We start from the raw sequence: 16,589 nt of genomic DNA, 5'->3' as shown, positions 1-16,589 counted from the left end.
ATACTGTATTTTCCACGCCAGAGGGTGCACCGGATTATAAGACACATGGCGGACGTTAAGCGTACATACTGTATGTATTACATACTGTTCTCTAATTGGTTAATCGCTGCCAGCATACATATTACGTCCCTGTGTCAGCAGGAAGTGGTCCAACAGTCAATCAAGTGGAGCGCTTACCAAAGTAGCACAACAACATTTTTACAGATTTTGGAACTCGGTGCACACATAGGACGCACCAGATTATGATGCGCATCGTCGATTTGTGAGAATATTAAAGTGTGGCTAATAGTGCGGAAAATGCAGTATGTATTTAGTATTGAAAGAGGTAAGGACAGTACATCGTTGAACTAAATGTATGGCTTTTTTATATTAAAACTGCAACAAAAATGTGCTGTGTTTCTATTTGCTTGTAAAACAGATGGGAGGAGAGACGAACAGCCTCTGGAAGAATCCAGTACCTGAACCACATCACACGCACCACACAATGGGAGAGACCCACCAGGTAAACATACGCACGCAAACACACAGCTTGGAGGTGTGTTTGGGCTCTTTTTTATGTTGGAAAACTGCAATGCTCAGTTTCCCAAAGGACAAACTCATAATGTCACAGCAAATGCTGAAATTCATGTTTCCTCTCAATGAACCACAGCTCCCCAATTGCCAGCAGCACTAATATAGACCTTGAACCTGACACTACCAACAGCATGCTTAAAGGAAAACTGCACTTTTTTAAAATTTTCCCATCATCTACAGTCCTTATGAGACATGAACACCATCTTTTCTATGTGTTCTAAATATATAAAAACATCGAAAAGGACACACGTATGAGTACACATAATGGGAAGCACCTATTCCACTTATAGGAAGGAAGCTCCCCTAATGCTTATATGGCAAAATACTGTTAGTACTACATGTTATGTGCCTGTTACTACATGGTCACAGCATGTATATAAAATGTGGATGCTCCGATTAGGATTAGATTATCCAGGACTGAAATCGACACACTGATAACACGTATTAATTATACATTTTTCAAATTATTATTGTATTTATTCTATTATCTTGTAACTTACTTGTGTTTCCAGCTACATATTTAGACAATTAGAGCCGTTGAGTCATTTTCAGTGGATAGTAAATCTATTCAAGCTGTACACTGACTACTCTAGAGTGCATCCAAGTTTAATTTTCTAGCATTGTCCCTTCAGAAGATACACTGTATTAAAATGGTTGCTTAAATGTGCAAATGTACCTTTTTGAGCTACTGTATGAGTGTAACGACAGGGATAGAAATATGGTCATGAGACAACAATGGACACCTTTAATGGTCAATGTGACCAGCAAGAGTACGGTGTTTATTTTACTGGCTTGCACTTACCCTTTTGTGTCAGTAATGAGTGAACTTCCTTTAGCCCGGCCCAACCCTACCGTAACACACATGCATACACACAAAACATAGACACACACACACACACACACACACACATCAATACGCAAATAAGTTAGCCAGCCAGTGGGAGAACAAGGTTTTACTTGGCACCTTTTCCTGCCGAAACGACTGTCGCCTTCCTTCTTGACCCATATCAGTGGAGCCGTCAGGGACTGAGCAAACAAAGTACCCAATTCAGCGACAGGACACTTTCGTGGCACCCCGAGTAAGTACATGGTTGTAAATGAAGAAGAAATTGTGAATATCATTTTTTCACAAAGAAGATCAAGTGAGCGAAATTGAGGGCAGGACTTTGAGGGGAAGACAATTAGTAGTAATTGGATTTGGTTTTGTATTTCCAACCTTGTTATTTTTGTTGAGCAGATAAAAAGCCAGTCAACTTTACTCTTACTTATTGGTCGTAATGTCAAGCAATTGGCCAAATTTGGTTGAAAAGAAGACATGTGTAATAGTGAGTGGGGAGGCGGAACAGGAAATGGGACAGAGGGGGGGAGACAGGGGTGGAGGTGGGTTGACAGACAGGGGTCTGAGGTTTCAGATAACCACGGCGTCAGTTACTGCAAGCAGCCAGACAGTGGTCAGAAATGTTACACACACAAGTGTCAGCTACCCCAGCCGGTCTGTGTTTGTGTTTGTGTTATCAGATATCTGCTGTCGACATCCTGTCCTTAAGTAGCACACAAACGCGCTCAGGATTCAATGTTGTGAGAGTGTTCTGTTTGCCTGTATTGAATTCATACAAGACCACACATATGGCTTAAATCTTTGTGACCATAAAGCGTGCTTCTTTGGAGGGCCTGTGACGCAAGGAAGGTAATTACACACTGCTTGTGTTTGTCTAGACCCCAGAAAAAGACACCTGCATCATTACACACATCTTTGCACAATTTCTGTCATTACAGTCACATACGATTAAAAAAAAAAAAAAAAAAACAAACAACGTACATTTCACCAAATACAGTTTTTGCGAACGTATTTATAGCAAAGCTCTTCTGTAGTTTTTTTGTGTCTGTTACAAAAATAGAAATGAAAGCAGAAGCAGTCATAATTTTGTTGCTCTCTTCCAGGCCGGCATCAGAGTACTCCAGCCCATCCGGGCGGCCACTGAGTTGCGTGGTGGATGAGAACACACCGGTGATGACACCCATTAATGGGGCCGAGGCCTGCGGCCCCCCGGGTGAACAGCGGATCCAGGAGAGACGGGTGCGATCGCAACGGCACCGCAACTACATGAGTCGGACACACCTGCACACCCCTCCCGATCTCCCTGAGGGTTATGGTGAGAGACAAGACTTACATTGTAAAGGAAAAGCCAGGTTATGTTTTACAAAGCTTTCTCGCCAAGTGAGAACTTAGTAGATGGTGCAGTCAAGACAGTCGTTAAGTAAGCTCACTCGAAGCAACATAACACGTAGCAAAATAACGTTACACATTGCATTTTAACAGCAACAACGTACTAGGCTAGCTAATTTGCTGTGGAAAAGCAGAATATTCAAACTTACAGCTCCCATGTCTGTAGCCGATTGACAGATAGTTGGTAGAGCTCCAGGCCTTATTTTGATATGTGTAGCAAAGCCCGCTTTTGATATATTTTATTGTATTTATTTATTTTGCAAAGCTGTCCTACATGAAGTGGTGTGGGCGTACACACAGGGTGTTTTTTTTCCTTACATTATTAAAAAGTAAATTATGCATAGTAGCAGACATTTGTGTTTCTAATAATGAAATAAGCACTTTGTCAAAGTAATTCCAAACCAATGAATATAATGTACAATGTTAAACTCGTGTCACGCAGTCAGCCATCCCAGCAGTCACTTATTTGGGAAAAAATAGTTCAAGATTACTAACATCTGAATTTGTTGTTTTAATAGTCAGAATCAACCAAAAAAGCCTAGCCTCTTAGACATATAGGCCTCATAGAGAGTCATTCCTTTAAACACGATGCCTGCATGCTAACAATTTAGAGTTGTTGCTGCTGGATATGTGCCTCCCTTTTGAAATGCCCTGCTGTGTGTGTGACGCTGACCGAGGTTGGACAAACTGAGTCACTGATGCTCAGCAGCTACTTGCTGTGCTTTCTTCTTAGTGTGAACCCTCTGAACCACAGAGGCAGGAAAAAGAACAAGCCGAATAGGGGTGAAAAGGAGTTCTGGCGTTTGGCAGTTGGGGTGAGAGATCATAAGAGACGCTTTAATTTACAGTATATGTAGCAGGTATTTAGCCAGTATTTAAGCTTTCAATCTCCATTCATTCATCTCATGGAAGAACAGAAGCTTCAAAAAGACGGGGGAAATAACATATGGAAACCAACTTCTCTAAGTTTCCTCTTGGTGTCTTTGGCTCACTTCTGTGTATATGGTACTTTCTTATATTAGCATGAATGTCAGCCCGGTACTGAGGTGATTGATGGGGGTGAATGAAATACAAACACTATCCCTGATTTGAAAACACGATGCAATAAGCTGCTCTGTTGTGACATAGGCCTCAAACACTCTGACACATCTTAAGACACGCTTTGGTCAGCTGTGATTCCTACGAATTTCTCATCTCATGAATTATAAACAGACCTCTCCTCTCCCAAAGTACACCAAGTGACTCATGTTTGCTTCAACCTGGGCCACATAATTGCAGCTTTAAAAACATCAACATTGCTCCAATGCCATTTTCAATTTCATTTCTTTCAATCTTTTTCTGTCTTTTCTCAGAGCAAAGAACAACTCAGCAGGGCCAGGTGTACTTCTTGCATACTCAGACGGGAGTCAGCACCTGGCATGATCCTCGCGTCCCCAGGTATCTGTTGTAATTTGTACTTTTACTTTCTTTGATCTGAGGGCTGATTAAATGCACATTAGCGTCTAAATGATGAACACATTGACTAAAATGGATCTCACTCACTTGATCAGACGACCGAATCTGTTATTTGGCAAGGACAAGGACATATTTTATCGTAAAGCAAGACCCACTGCCTGCAACGAGATCTGCACTCACAGCTCATACTTGTTATTTCAGGTTGTCGACTACATTGCTGAGCATTTGCCTGTGCAGTGTGCAAAGCACCAAATTTGTATAAGTAAACTCCGACTTTGTTCATTTTGGACGGTGGTTGCTTAAGATGACCTAGTATGTTGATGGGTGCAGCGAGGCATGTGCTGTTCATCCCTGACTAATGCGTCCTGCCTCAATACAAGGCCAGAGCGTGCGCACATGCACACAGGAGAACAAGTCCTACTTGGTGTCGCCCCACATTATGGCTTTGGTTTCCTCTGATAACAAAGTGGGCGTACAAGAGTGAAGAGGACTTAAGAAATTGGAGCAAGTATTTTGCCAGAGGGATACAGAGTCTGTTAAAGGCGAAGGTCCTGGAAGCTGAAAAGCTTCTGTTTAATAATTATAATCCAACTCAAGGTAAATGTTAATGCCAATTCTGACATTATAAAAAAAAAAAAAAAAAAAAAAATAGCAATATTTCATTCATATCATTGTCACTGATGTTTTCTAATGGTTATCCAGGGACCTGAGCAACGTGAACTGTGAGGAGCTTGGCCCTCTGCCGCCAGGATGGGAGATTAGAAACACTGCAACCGGCCGTGTCTACTTCGTGGACCACAACAATCGAACAACCCAGTTCACGGACCCAAGACTGTCTGCGAACCTCCATCTGGTTCTCAAGTAAGCGAAGGAGTCATTAGCCTCCTTTCACTGAGTCTGGAATGCAGTGCCGCTCATAGTATTCATTGTCTTGGGTTTTTATTTCTAAATCTGTTCATTTCACAACAGGTTTTATGCTTTCAATCAATGTTTAAAATCAACCACAAATATATTACTGATGTAATTAATTTAATTAATTAACCCTTGTGAGGATAAGCGGTAGAAAATGAATTAATGAATAACATTTACATATGAGACAAATTTGGCATCACAGAACTGACCACCCCCCCATAATAATGATAGCACCACCCATCTGTTTGCCATCCTCCATGAACCATGAAGTAGCCATGACACATACATATGAACACAGTATTATGTATTATTCCAGTATTATTAACAGTTGAAAATGTAACTCTGTTGTTACTGTAAGGTACTTGCATTTACAACTCTTACATACTCCTCTTCTTCGTTTGTTCTGTCTCACCATCCCATATTTTAATGTTCAATGTTCATTCACCTTCTCTTTTATGACCCCCTTTCCTTTCTTTCCCCTCCTGCTCCCGCTTACTTCCTTTCTCCCTTTCCCCCCTTTACTCCTGCTTTTCTCCAGCAGCCCGAGTCCAAATGGATCCCGTGTGGCCACAGACAGCCAAAACACTAACCTCAGGTAACACACACAGAAATCTTTGCGCAGCCTGCATAATTGCCTCCAGACAGCACACACACACACACACACACACACACACACATACAGTGCATATGCAAGGCTGACATACCTGTAGAACTTTGCAGTTGACATCTGCAGGCGACAGATGTTTTCATACCGTCCCCCTATCCACATAGGAGTACATTCTTACGCACTTTGGCTGGCGTGCTGTATCCATCATCTATCAGCCCACTCAGGCAAATGATATTAAATGTGTTGGCGTAACAGTTGCAGATACAAATGGGCTAAAGAACGGACAACTTTAGTTATAGCGGAAACTTGCATGAACCTCAACTTGAATTCTCTGGGTTTTTTAGTGTGCGCCAAGTGCATGCAGGAGATTTTGCTTTTTTAAATTATTATTAAAAAAGGCTCTTTGAGAAATAATAGAAACTAGCATGAGAGACATGTTTGAGAAATCAGCATCTGGCCATTTGGTCAAATAGTGTCTGTGTGTGAGTGTGTGTGAGTGGGAAGTAAGGCAGGTCTCAGCTATTTTGTGTGGCCTGCGTCATGAGTTTTGACTCTGACACAGAGATCCTGCAAAATCGGGCCATCAGAGGCAAGAGAAGTGAGTCTGGGGGATTAAACTTTACATTCTGATCCCAACATTAGGAGATTGCGTTCACACAGTACCGTTCTGATAGTAGTACCTCAGAAGGTGGGAAATTGCATGGTTGGGTTAGAAAAAGACAGCTTTTTGAGGCAGTGTGACAGGGGACTGAGACCAGACTTTATTGTCATTGTAAATAAATACGAAAAAATATAAACGAAAAAAAATCTATAAATAAAAAAAAATAATAATAATTAAACATGTAGCACCTAAAATAGTCCCAATTTATTGCACAAACTTTATGTTTTTAGTGCATTATTGAATTTGGTGATGGCTTGAGGATAAATACTATGTAATAGTCTGGTGATGCATGTCTTTGCTCCCAGAGGGGAGAAAGTCGGATAGGTCGGTGGACTAGGATGTGTCCTTCGATGTCTTGATTTTTTTGAGACAACAGGAGCTGAATATTGCTTCAAGTCTAGGTCGGGTTTTGTTATTTTTTCAGGAGCTTTTAATACTCTCTACACAGCCTTTTTGTCTGCTGAAGAGCTGCTGTGATACCAAGCCAGGAGGCTTAGCTAGAAGACTGGTAGAAAGACAACACTAGATGTTGTGACAGATTATATTTCCAATACTGCTGTGCCTTCTTACCTTTTTCCCCAAGTGAGAGTCTCTGAAATATGTGTGCCCAGAAACTTAATGTTGGCACCCTCTCCACACATTCGCCCATTATCTCCAGTGGCTGATGGCAATTCTTTTTCCTCCTGAAGTTGATGATGGTCCCCTTTGTCTTCCTGGTGTTGAAGGTCAAGTTGTTTATTTTACACCACTCTGCCAGCATTTTGGATCTTCTCACTGTATGCCATCTCATCTCCACCACTCATCAGGCTCACTGTTATGTAATCTGCAAATTTAACATTAGGGATGTACAGTAGGGGTGTCGTGAGTTTGGAAGAAAGCTGTATTGTGAAAAAAGGGCAGCCAGAAGCCAATCAGACTGCGAACGGTGTATTTGGTTTTCTGGCTACCCCAAGCTGCATTGCATTGCGTCTTCTAGTCAGGAAATGTTGTGGCATCATTTGCCATTTCTGTCTTCGAAGTGTCTGTTTACCAGGTGGAACAGTCTTACGTGCACATCAGCAGCAGGTCTGATAGTGGTGTACTGTAAATGTTCCATGTGCATTTCATGTTTTTTTTTACAGCCGCCAGTCTGCAGACGTCTTTAAACAGTGCTTTTTTTTTTACTTTACAGTTTCATCTCCATCGTTATTTCTCGGCTCTCACCTCCCCCTCTCTGTCATCTCTTCTGTCCTCAATCTCTCTGCCGCTCCCTGCCCTCTTACACTGCTCCAAAAACTGTTAAAGTTATAAGCCTCTCCGCTGGCTCACTGTCAGGACATCTGTCTTCTATCACAGAGATTTGGGAATATTTCATTCAGCGTTCAGTATAGGTCTTTCACACGTATACACAGAACTTCGACCCATTTTTTGCACAGTTAATGCATGCTACCTTGCTAATGCTAAACGAGACATACAGTACAGTGCACAGCCACTCGCATCATCTTCAAAGTGGATCATGCTCTACTGTCAGGTTACTCTCAATGAACCACAGCTCCCCAGTGCCGGCAGCACTCAAGACGCCCAGACCACGACACTGCCACCACCATGCAATACAATAGCAACAATAGCAATAGCATTTTATGTTCGATATGCAACAACAATGCACAGAATTGATACATTGTACTTTTGACACGTCCGTATCCAAGGATTGTGAATGCGACATAGGCCTGATTCGAACACGTCTAGCAACAGTGATAGCGTCCCCCTCAGACACTTGTCAGACAGTCAGACAAGGCCGCATTGCTGTGGTCTACCTCACTGTCTCTTTCATAGTTTGCTTCCTCCCCTGCTTGCACCAGCACATATTGTACATCTGAGCGGTTGTGTCACAGTTTGATGAAGGTATTTTTAGTGGCTGCTGGATTAGGATATCATGAACAGCAGCAGCAGGCATTTGTTATTAAATATTTTTGCATTGTTGCTTTTTGAGAAGTAGGCCTATGGGTGATGTTTTCTCTCCTCTGTTTGAATACACTCAGCCATATATACATTAAAATGACTGGGTTTTGAGGAGAAAAAAGAACGTTCAGTAAATACACTGCTGACAAAATTGGCTAAATAATTAAAGATGATACATACAGTGATGCAAACAACTGATTTATTTTCCAGCAGAATCCTAAAAGATGTGCAGTTGATAGAATGTTGAGGAATTCCGTGTGCAGCTTTCTGTGGAGTCTGCAGCAGTGGTGTCTCTTTCAAAGCAGTAGCACCAGCTGATACCCTCAGCAGATGGATGCATAAAGGCCCCTTTGACTTTCGGCTCTGAGTGGGGTGGGGTGGTGGCGACCGGTGCGGCTTTATTAACACCGCTGCACCCACTCAACACTTACTACTCCCCAGTAGAACCACACGCCATGGAAAAGATTCATGCATATACAAGTATCAAAAATAATATCCTCTGGCTCATGAAATGAATTTATACTCTCTTTCCACTCAGCATATTTCATCCAGAGCTTGTTGTACTGGCATTTTCTGTATCTTGTGTAGTAACTAGAGCCGATTTAACTATGTCAAAAAGTAGTATGTAGTCATAAAAAATTGACTATGTGGCTTCCAAAGAAATAAGTGTGTTTAGTTGTATGTTCTCCTGGCCTCCAAGTCAAGCAGCACATTCCATTTTGTTGAAAGGCTATCTTTTCTTTTCCTCCTCTTTCCTAAAGTGGTTTTCAGGATTGCTCTGCTGCCGTCTTATCCTGTCTTGACATGCTAGAAGCCCTGGCGCTTGCCAAAAAAATAAATAACGGTGGACTTGATTATACTGGGGTAGACCCATGAAACACAGCACCCGTTTAGTTTGGAGGCCTTTTTCAAGCTACTGAACCAGAGAGCTCAAGTGGACAAGAGGTGTTGGAATAGGTGGGTGGTTATATACTGCTACCTTAGAGAAGGCCTCATTTTTCCTTGAAGTGTCAGTGCAGCCATAGTGGACAGGTGCCTTTTGTTTGACCAACCTCCCACTCTCTCTCAGTCGAGGACAGTATGCTTCTTGTGAGGACGCTTTCTGCTGGCTCAGCATCTCCTCACTGGAGAATGTGGGCTGTTGTCCTGTTGAAGGGAAAGATGGATTATGTTTTTATGAGGGCCACCCAGGCATCCCACCACCAACACCACAGTGAGGGCTTGAGGGCGCCTCAGCTAGCTGCGCTGGCCGTGCAAAAAGAAAAAAAAATGAACCCAGGGCAAGAGCGTTAAATGAACACAACCACATTGGTGGTAGCATTGAAACAAGTGTCTGTTGTGACAAAAGCTAAGTTCACAGAAATGTCTGTGGAAGTTATGTGGTTGGGTCATGGAAGTTCCACTTGTGGTTGGTGGTGGGTAGGGGCACTTTTTTATGCAACAGACAGGAAAAGGGATAGACAGCTGGAGTAGTAATTAAGTCCATCATAGCTTGCCTTACCTTGTTTGTCCTCGTCAGGCTATATACTGTAATGCAATGGAACCTCTGAGGCCACACGACCTTGCAGACCGCCAATTAGTTTGTATTTAGAATCCATATCACATACATGTTGGAAAAAAAATATGACTGATTTATTCCTCATGTTGTCTCTCTAGCCATCCAGCTCAGTTGAAGGGCCAGGGAGGTCCTGGTGTGCCCCAGCAGGCTCTGTCCCCAGCCCAGTTGCCAGAGGAGGCAGAGTGCCTGACAGTGCCCAGGTACAAGAGAGACCTGGTGCAGAAGCTGAAGATTCTACGTCAGGAGCTGTCTCAGCAGCAGCCTCAGGCGGGCCACTGTCGGATCGAGGTGTGCCGGGAGGAGATATTTGAGGTAAAAACAAATGTAACATCTGAATGAGAACATTTCCTTCTCACATGAAGTAAGGGCCTACTTGGTCTCGTCAGTATTTCTCCATCCTTTGTGTTCAAGTATCAAAAACAAAGGCATTTTTAGAGGTGCTGGACCGAGAATTGGTGCTGTGCACTGTTTCTATTCTGCTGTCTTACTGCAGTTTGTCTGACTCCGTGGATTATTTCAAGTTGTTCTCATTTTTTTTCTGCAAAGTGACAGCTCTGATGCGAGAGATCACATCTTTTATTATTACTTTTGGGTCATTTTTAGCATTTGTATAGTATTTCTATTATGAATTGTGTCTGGTGAAATGAAGAAGGTTCCTGTCATTCTGTGACTGGGCTGCATTGCACGGTTATGTGCGTGTGCATTTAATCGTGCCACGTACCAGTGCCCTCAAACATGACGGCCTTCAGGTGTAAAGTGATCAATTGGCTGAGTACGACAGGCCTAGTGTGAGTACATTCTAAGTAGTGGGGGTTGTAGCAGTGTTGTGTACTAAAAGCACCTTTATACTGTCTAAATCCCAACATCATAGCTAGATTTTGGCCAACACGCTTCCAATAATAACAAACGCATCTAAAAACCTCAGGTAGGGTTTAACAATAAGATACTGATGTTTGGGTTGGTCACCTGTTCAGACACAGTCTCAAGTTCTTGTTTTTTAATGCACAAGATTAGACACATGCAATCCAGAAAATGATATGTAAATGTCACCAAAACGTGGGCTAATAAATTGACAATAAAAGCACAAATACTGTGGATTTCAGAAAATAACAGAAAAAATAACAGAAGCAATGAAGTCTGTAAAATTAAATAATTTTAAAAAAAAATCAAAAAATTGTTAACTATAATGATGGAAATGGTAATATTAATGATGGTAATAATGATAAAGATTATAACAATAATGATAATGATAATAACAATAATAATATTACAATGATAATAATAAAAGGGGAAAACAAGACAGTGGCATGAACATGATTATATCTTGCAAAAAGGGGTAGGCATTTATAAGCTTTTGCTTCGGCCTACTCCTTTTGGGCTTGTGATCAGATAGCTGAATACAGATGTAAATAATGGAGAGTTGTATTTTGATTGGTGTGGGAGATGCACTGTGGTGTTTCGTGTATTTGCCCAAATAAATATAAATCTAATATATAATATACAGTACTCAGGGAACTCTGAGACATGAAAGTGTTGAAAAATAGTATAATGCTGGACCTTTAATTCAATTTTTCCTCTAAAAACGGACAATTGATTTATTACACCCATTCCTATCACAAGCTGTCATTCATCAAAGGCACACGTGCATATGCATATGAAATGTATTATCTGCCCCTTAAAGGATGAGGTCAAAACATCCAGCAAACAATGGAATGCAGTCAGGATCGTTGCAGTTTACTGGCAATTACTTTCACCGTGTTTACGATGTGCTACAGAAAAGTGCCCACGGCAGCGCAGTACCAATACACCACTTTATGATTTCCAGGGAAAAGCCGATCAAAAAGGCCCTCGCCAACCTCAAAGAAAGTCATTCTGTTCCTTTTTCCTTCTCCCAATCCTTTGTTCGACCTGGGCTAGGCATTCTTTTCAGATGATTTCAGCAGCTAAAAAGCTGGGATGGGGAGGGAGGAGAAGGCAACAGCGGTGAACATTCGGTGCCAGACCCTAACTTCACAGCTTCGAGTTGAGCAATGAAAAATATGACTTCATCCCCATTGAGCTTGACAGATGTAGAAGTGTGAAACACCAGCGCTTGCAGATCCACACTGTCTGGACCTGCTCTGGGACACATACTCACTCAGCTCTGCTTGTGACGGATTTATATTGACCTACGGACATCTTGTAGAGCATATTACATTTGTACAAATCACTATGATGCATGTGGTTGAGGTGCGGTGTTTTCATTAACGTGAGCTGGCGGTTTACACAACGACGTCAGCCGTTTCTTCACTTTTAAGAGTTTCACAGTAAATGTTGTTCAAATCCACAGAGCTCTGTCATGTGTTGTCACTGTGGGCAGAAACGTTTACTGAGACACGGCCTCTCCAGAGATGTCCGCTCTTATGTAATGTTAAAAGGAAATAGTTTGTAGCGTAAGGGAGAAAATGGCGGTGACATTTAGTACAGTGTTTAGTAGTAGTAATAGTATTACTGTATTGCATTTAGCTATAATGATTGCCAGGCTGCTAAAGGCAGACCTCCACTGAGACTTAAACATTTATCACCCATCAAATTTTGTTGACATTTTCTTCCCTTGGATCTGGATGCCTCATTTTGGCTTTAAAGATCTTTCCTAAGCACACAAATAACAAGCAACTTGATGAGATTTGACAGTGGTATAAACAAATGAAAATGTTAAATTGTACTTTCCATGTCACATTCATATTGGTGCCCAAGGTGCAATCTGGATCCAATTCAGATCAAACGTGATTAGACATTTCAGTTGCTGGCAGAAGATTTGATCAAATATTTAAATGTATAATAATCCCTGTCTAAGTGGGTGTGTGATGCTTTGTTAAAAAAAAAAAAAAAAAAAAGTGCATTGAGGATCCATTTTCAGTGGGCTGCTGCGTCTGGTGATGACCTGTTGTCCATGAATGCACTTTGCGTCTGTGCTATCCGCTTGCTATGCCACCATGAGGTACTACATGTCATGTGACTGGGCAACTTGGTCAAGCTTGAGTGAGAGGGCAAGGACATTGAGGGTGGACTTAACTTGCTGTTCATTTGATACACAACGACAAATATTTCCTGGTTTTCTATAGAAGAACTATTTTCGATCTTTTGACCCAGACAAAGGGGTGGTCTGTTATTATTAAACTTATCTACTAAATGCTCTACTTCATCTCCCTTGGTGACATATGTACTGAAAATACCCTTTGTTCTAACAATTTTTGAATTTGCAGGTAAAAACCTGTTTGGTCACATTGTGTTATTTTGCACTACCTCAAATTAACACTACAAGGAGACCTATTATGCTCATTTTTCGACCCTTTGTATTGAGTTGTGGTCTCCTATAGAGCAGCTACACACAATAACCCGCACAATTTTTTTTTTTTAGATTTGCAGAATCTGCACCTATTCCAGCTGTATTTCCTTTTATATGTGCAACTGGGCTGGGGACAGAGCCTGCTGGGGCACACCAGGACCTCCCTGGCCCTTCAACTGAGCTGGATGGCTAGAGAGACAAAATGAGAAATAAATCAGTCATATTTTTTTTCACTCCGCTGTGTTTGGTGTGGCATCGCAGGCATCCAGTTGTTGTTTTTTTTCCCCCTCCCCTCTCCTAGTGTTGCCCCCCGCCTTCATTGCCCAATCATCCCGTCCTGTCACCCCTTGTCTCACTGCATAGTATGTTGTATATGTATGGACGGATGATTGCACAATTTCGCTTGTACTCCTGTATAAGTGACAAGAATAAAGGGCTTACTACTACTTACTACTTGGTCACACGCCCAAAGGGCTTCCTAACTGTGAACCATATAAGGAAGTCCGCCCCTCTGTGACATCACAAAGGGTCGGTTTTACCACACCTTTTGAAACCGAGCATTTTGAGCCATCCCAAACTTCTTTCAGGGCTCACTTCCACTTCCACTTTGGCATCGGTTAACACGAGAATACAACATTCGAACTACATTTATAGGTCAGAAAAGTGAGAAAAGCATAATGGGTCCCTTTTAAAGGGACTGTTTGCAATTGGCTCAGAATTACAGCAAAGTATCCAAGGAGCCATGTAACCAGTGCAAATAGTCCATTTATATTTTAAAAATTAAAATAAAAACATGTAATTGATTAAATAAAATATGAAATTTAATAAGATTATGTTCTAAAAAATTCCACAGTTTGGGTTGCCGCTTCTCATTGAGGGGCGACAGTGGGTTCAAACTACTGATCTAGGGCTCATACTGTCAAAGTTAATGCACTGTATAAAATGAATTATCTGTATTTGTTCAACCACAGGAGTCATACCGACAGGTGATGAAAATGCGACCAAAGGATTTGTGGAAAAGACTGATGATCAAATTCAGAGGAGAGGAGGGTCTAGACTACGGCGGCGTGGCAAGGTAGTGTGACCTACTTGTACGCCCATCTAGTCATCTTACAGTCAACCCAATTATATTTTATTTCTGTGTTTTAGGGAGTGGTTATACTTGTTGTCCCATGAGATGCTGAACCCCTACTATGGCTTGTTCCAGTACTCCAGAGATGACATCTACACTCTACAGATTAACCCAGACTCTGCTGTCAACCCTGTACGAACGATTTAGTTCAAACATACGACAATAGAAACATAAATGATGCATATATTGATATTGTGTCATTTGCAGGAGCACCTGTCATATTTCCACTTTGTGGGTCGCATCATGGGCATGGCTGTGTTTCACGGCCACTACATCGACGGAGGCTTCACTCTGCCTTTTTACAAACAACTCTTAGGAAAGCCCATCACACTGGATGACATGGAGTCTGTGGACCCCGACCTACACAACAGCCTTGTTTGGATCCTGTAAGAGCACTACCTTAGTCACTCTACCTGTCCCCTTGCTGACTGTAGACAAGACTCAGTGACTTTGGTACTCATTGGTACTCATACAACAGTTGGACACTGACTACTCTAAAGTATATCCTAGTTTACCTACTGTATATACTGTCATAAAAATGCTTGCTGAAATATGAGGGGTGTACACACTTTTGCCATCATAGTAGAACTTTTTCCCTGAAATTATATTTTTAGGGCGGCACGGCGGTTGAGTGGTTAGCGCGCAGACCTCACAGCTAGGAGACCAGGGTTCAATTCCACCCTAGGTCATCTCTGTGTGGAGTTTGCATGTTCTTCCCGTGCATGTGTGGGTTTTCTCCGGGTACTCCGGTTTCCTCCCACATTCCAAAAACATGCTAGGTTAATTGGCCAATCCAAATTGTCCATAGGTATGAATGTGAGTGTGAATGGTTGTTTGTTTGTGCCCTGTGATTGGCTGGCGACCAGTCCACCTCTCGCCCGAAGACAGCTGGGATTGGCTCCAGCACCCCCGCGACCCCCGTGAGGAAAAAGCGGTAGAAAATGAATGAATTATATTTTTATACTTTTTCATGCGCCAATAAAAAAAAAAAACAGGCTTGTGCTACAAATGGCCCCCAGATCACACTACGGACACCCCAGTCCTAAGTACTTGAAAGTACATTTCAGCAGGTAGTTGCCAGCCTACTATTAGCTAGGATATACTGCAATAGCCCCGTCTGCTGCCATGTGCCAAGCCAATAATATTTAATGAGTGAAATGAGACTAAGCAGCGACTTTCTCCGCAGGGACAATGACATCACGGGTGTCCTGGACCATACCTTCTGCGTAGAGCACAATGCTTATGGAGAAATCATCCAGCACGAGCTCAAACCCAATGGAAAGAGCATATCTGTCTCAGAGGACACCAAAAAGGAATATGTCAGGTATGACGACATGCCAGGTGACATCGCCACCCACTGGCATGGCGTGCATCTTGCAGCATTCATAGTGTTTCTGCCCTCTGGACAGGTTGTATGTCAACTGGCGTTTCCTCCACGGCATCGAGGCTCAGTTTTTGGCCCTGCAGAAAGGCTTCAATGAGGTCATCCCGCAGCATCTGCTCAAGTCCTTTGACGAGAAGGAGCTGGAGGTACCAGAGCACAGACATTAGAGGGCGCCGATCATTATCACGCTCCTCAATTCTTCCCTTGCGCTCTCCTCCTGCAGCTGATCGTGTGCGGCCTGGGGAAAATCGACGTTTCGGACTGGAAGTCTAACACGCGTCTGAAACACTGCACGCCAGACAGCAACATCGTCAAGTGGTTCTGGAAGGCGGTGGAGTCGTTTGACGAGGAAAGGAGGGCCCGCTTGCTGCAGTTTGTCACCGGCTCTTCCAGAGTACCCCTGCAGGGCTTCAAGGCGCTACAAGGTGCGAGGCTGACACGCTCACGTGTTGCCGCCCAGCCAAATGTTTGCTTAGCTCTACGGGGATGGGGGGGGTGACCTCATCGTTGTTGTAAGTGCGCCTGTAAAATATGAAAAGGTGAACTTTGGCTTTTTCTTGCTGCGTTGCCATGCAGGTGCTGCAGGGCCGCGACTCTTCACCATTCATCAGATTGACGCCAACACCAACAACCTGCCCAAAGCCCACACCTGGTTGGCCTCTCTTTCTCTCTCTCATTTCTAACTCATTTTACTAAAGCATCTGTGAAAATCTTTCCATTTAATTTAATACGCTATATGGCCTTTAAAAGACAAAAGATTACAGATGATAATGTTAATGTTCCTAATTTACATTCAACATTTCTGCATAATCAA

At 42.5% G+C, this 16,589-nt stretch overlaps 1 protein-coding gene across 2 annotated transcripts in view; it reads left to right on the top strand.

Annotated features, from left to right (window-relative positions):
• The window catches only part of LOC131120177 (E3 ubiquitin-protein ligase SMURF2-like), a 42,165-nt gene that overhangs the window by 19,787 nt on the left and 5,789 nt on the right, over positions 1-16,589 (top strand). Inside the window, exons 7-19 of one of the 2 annotated variants that reach the window (XM_058065207.1) lie at positions 419-502; positions 2,515-2,726; positions 4,153-4,237; positions 4,958-5,116; positions 5,709-5,762; positions 10,030-10,243; positions 14,231-14,334; positions 14,409-14,523; positions 14,599-14,777; positions 15,578-15,715; positions 15,801-15,921; positions 15,999-16,200; positions 16,352-16,427. In XM_058065207.1, the coding sequence (XP_057921190.1) occupies positions 419-502; positions 2,515-2,726; positions 4,153-4,237; positions 4,958-5,116; positions 5,709-5,762; positions 10,030-10,243; positions 14,231-14,334; positions 14,409-14,523; positions 14,599-14,777; positions 15,578-15,715; positions 15,801-15,921; positions 15,999-16,200; positions 16,352-16,427 (1,743 nt within the window). Of the gene's footprint in view, positions 1-418; positions 503-2,514; positions 2,727-4,152; positions 4,238-4,957; positions 5,117-5,705; positions 5,763-10,029; positions 10,244-14,230; positions 14,335-14,408; positions 14,524-14,598; positions 14,778-15,577; positions 15,716-15,800; positions 15,922-15,998; positions 16,201-16,351; positions 16,428-16,589 lie in introns of both variants that reach the window. The other variant, XM_058065206.1, reaches the window with a different exon arrangement.

The sequence above is a fragment of the Doryrhamphus excisus genome, chromosome 1 (genome assembly GCF_030265055.1).
Source record: "Doryrhamphus excisus isolate RoL2022-K1 chromosome 1, RoL_Dexc_1.0, whole genome shotgun sequence".
NCBI lineage: Eukaryota > Metazoa > Chordata > Actinopteri > Syngnathiformes > Syngnathidae > Doryrhamphus > Doryrhamphus excisus.
The sequence above is the reverse complement of the archived record's forward strand: the minus strand, read 5'-3'. Positions and strand labels throughout refer to the sequence as shown.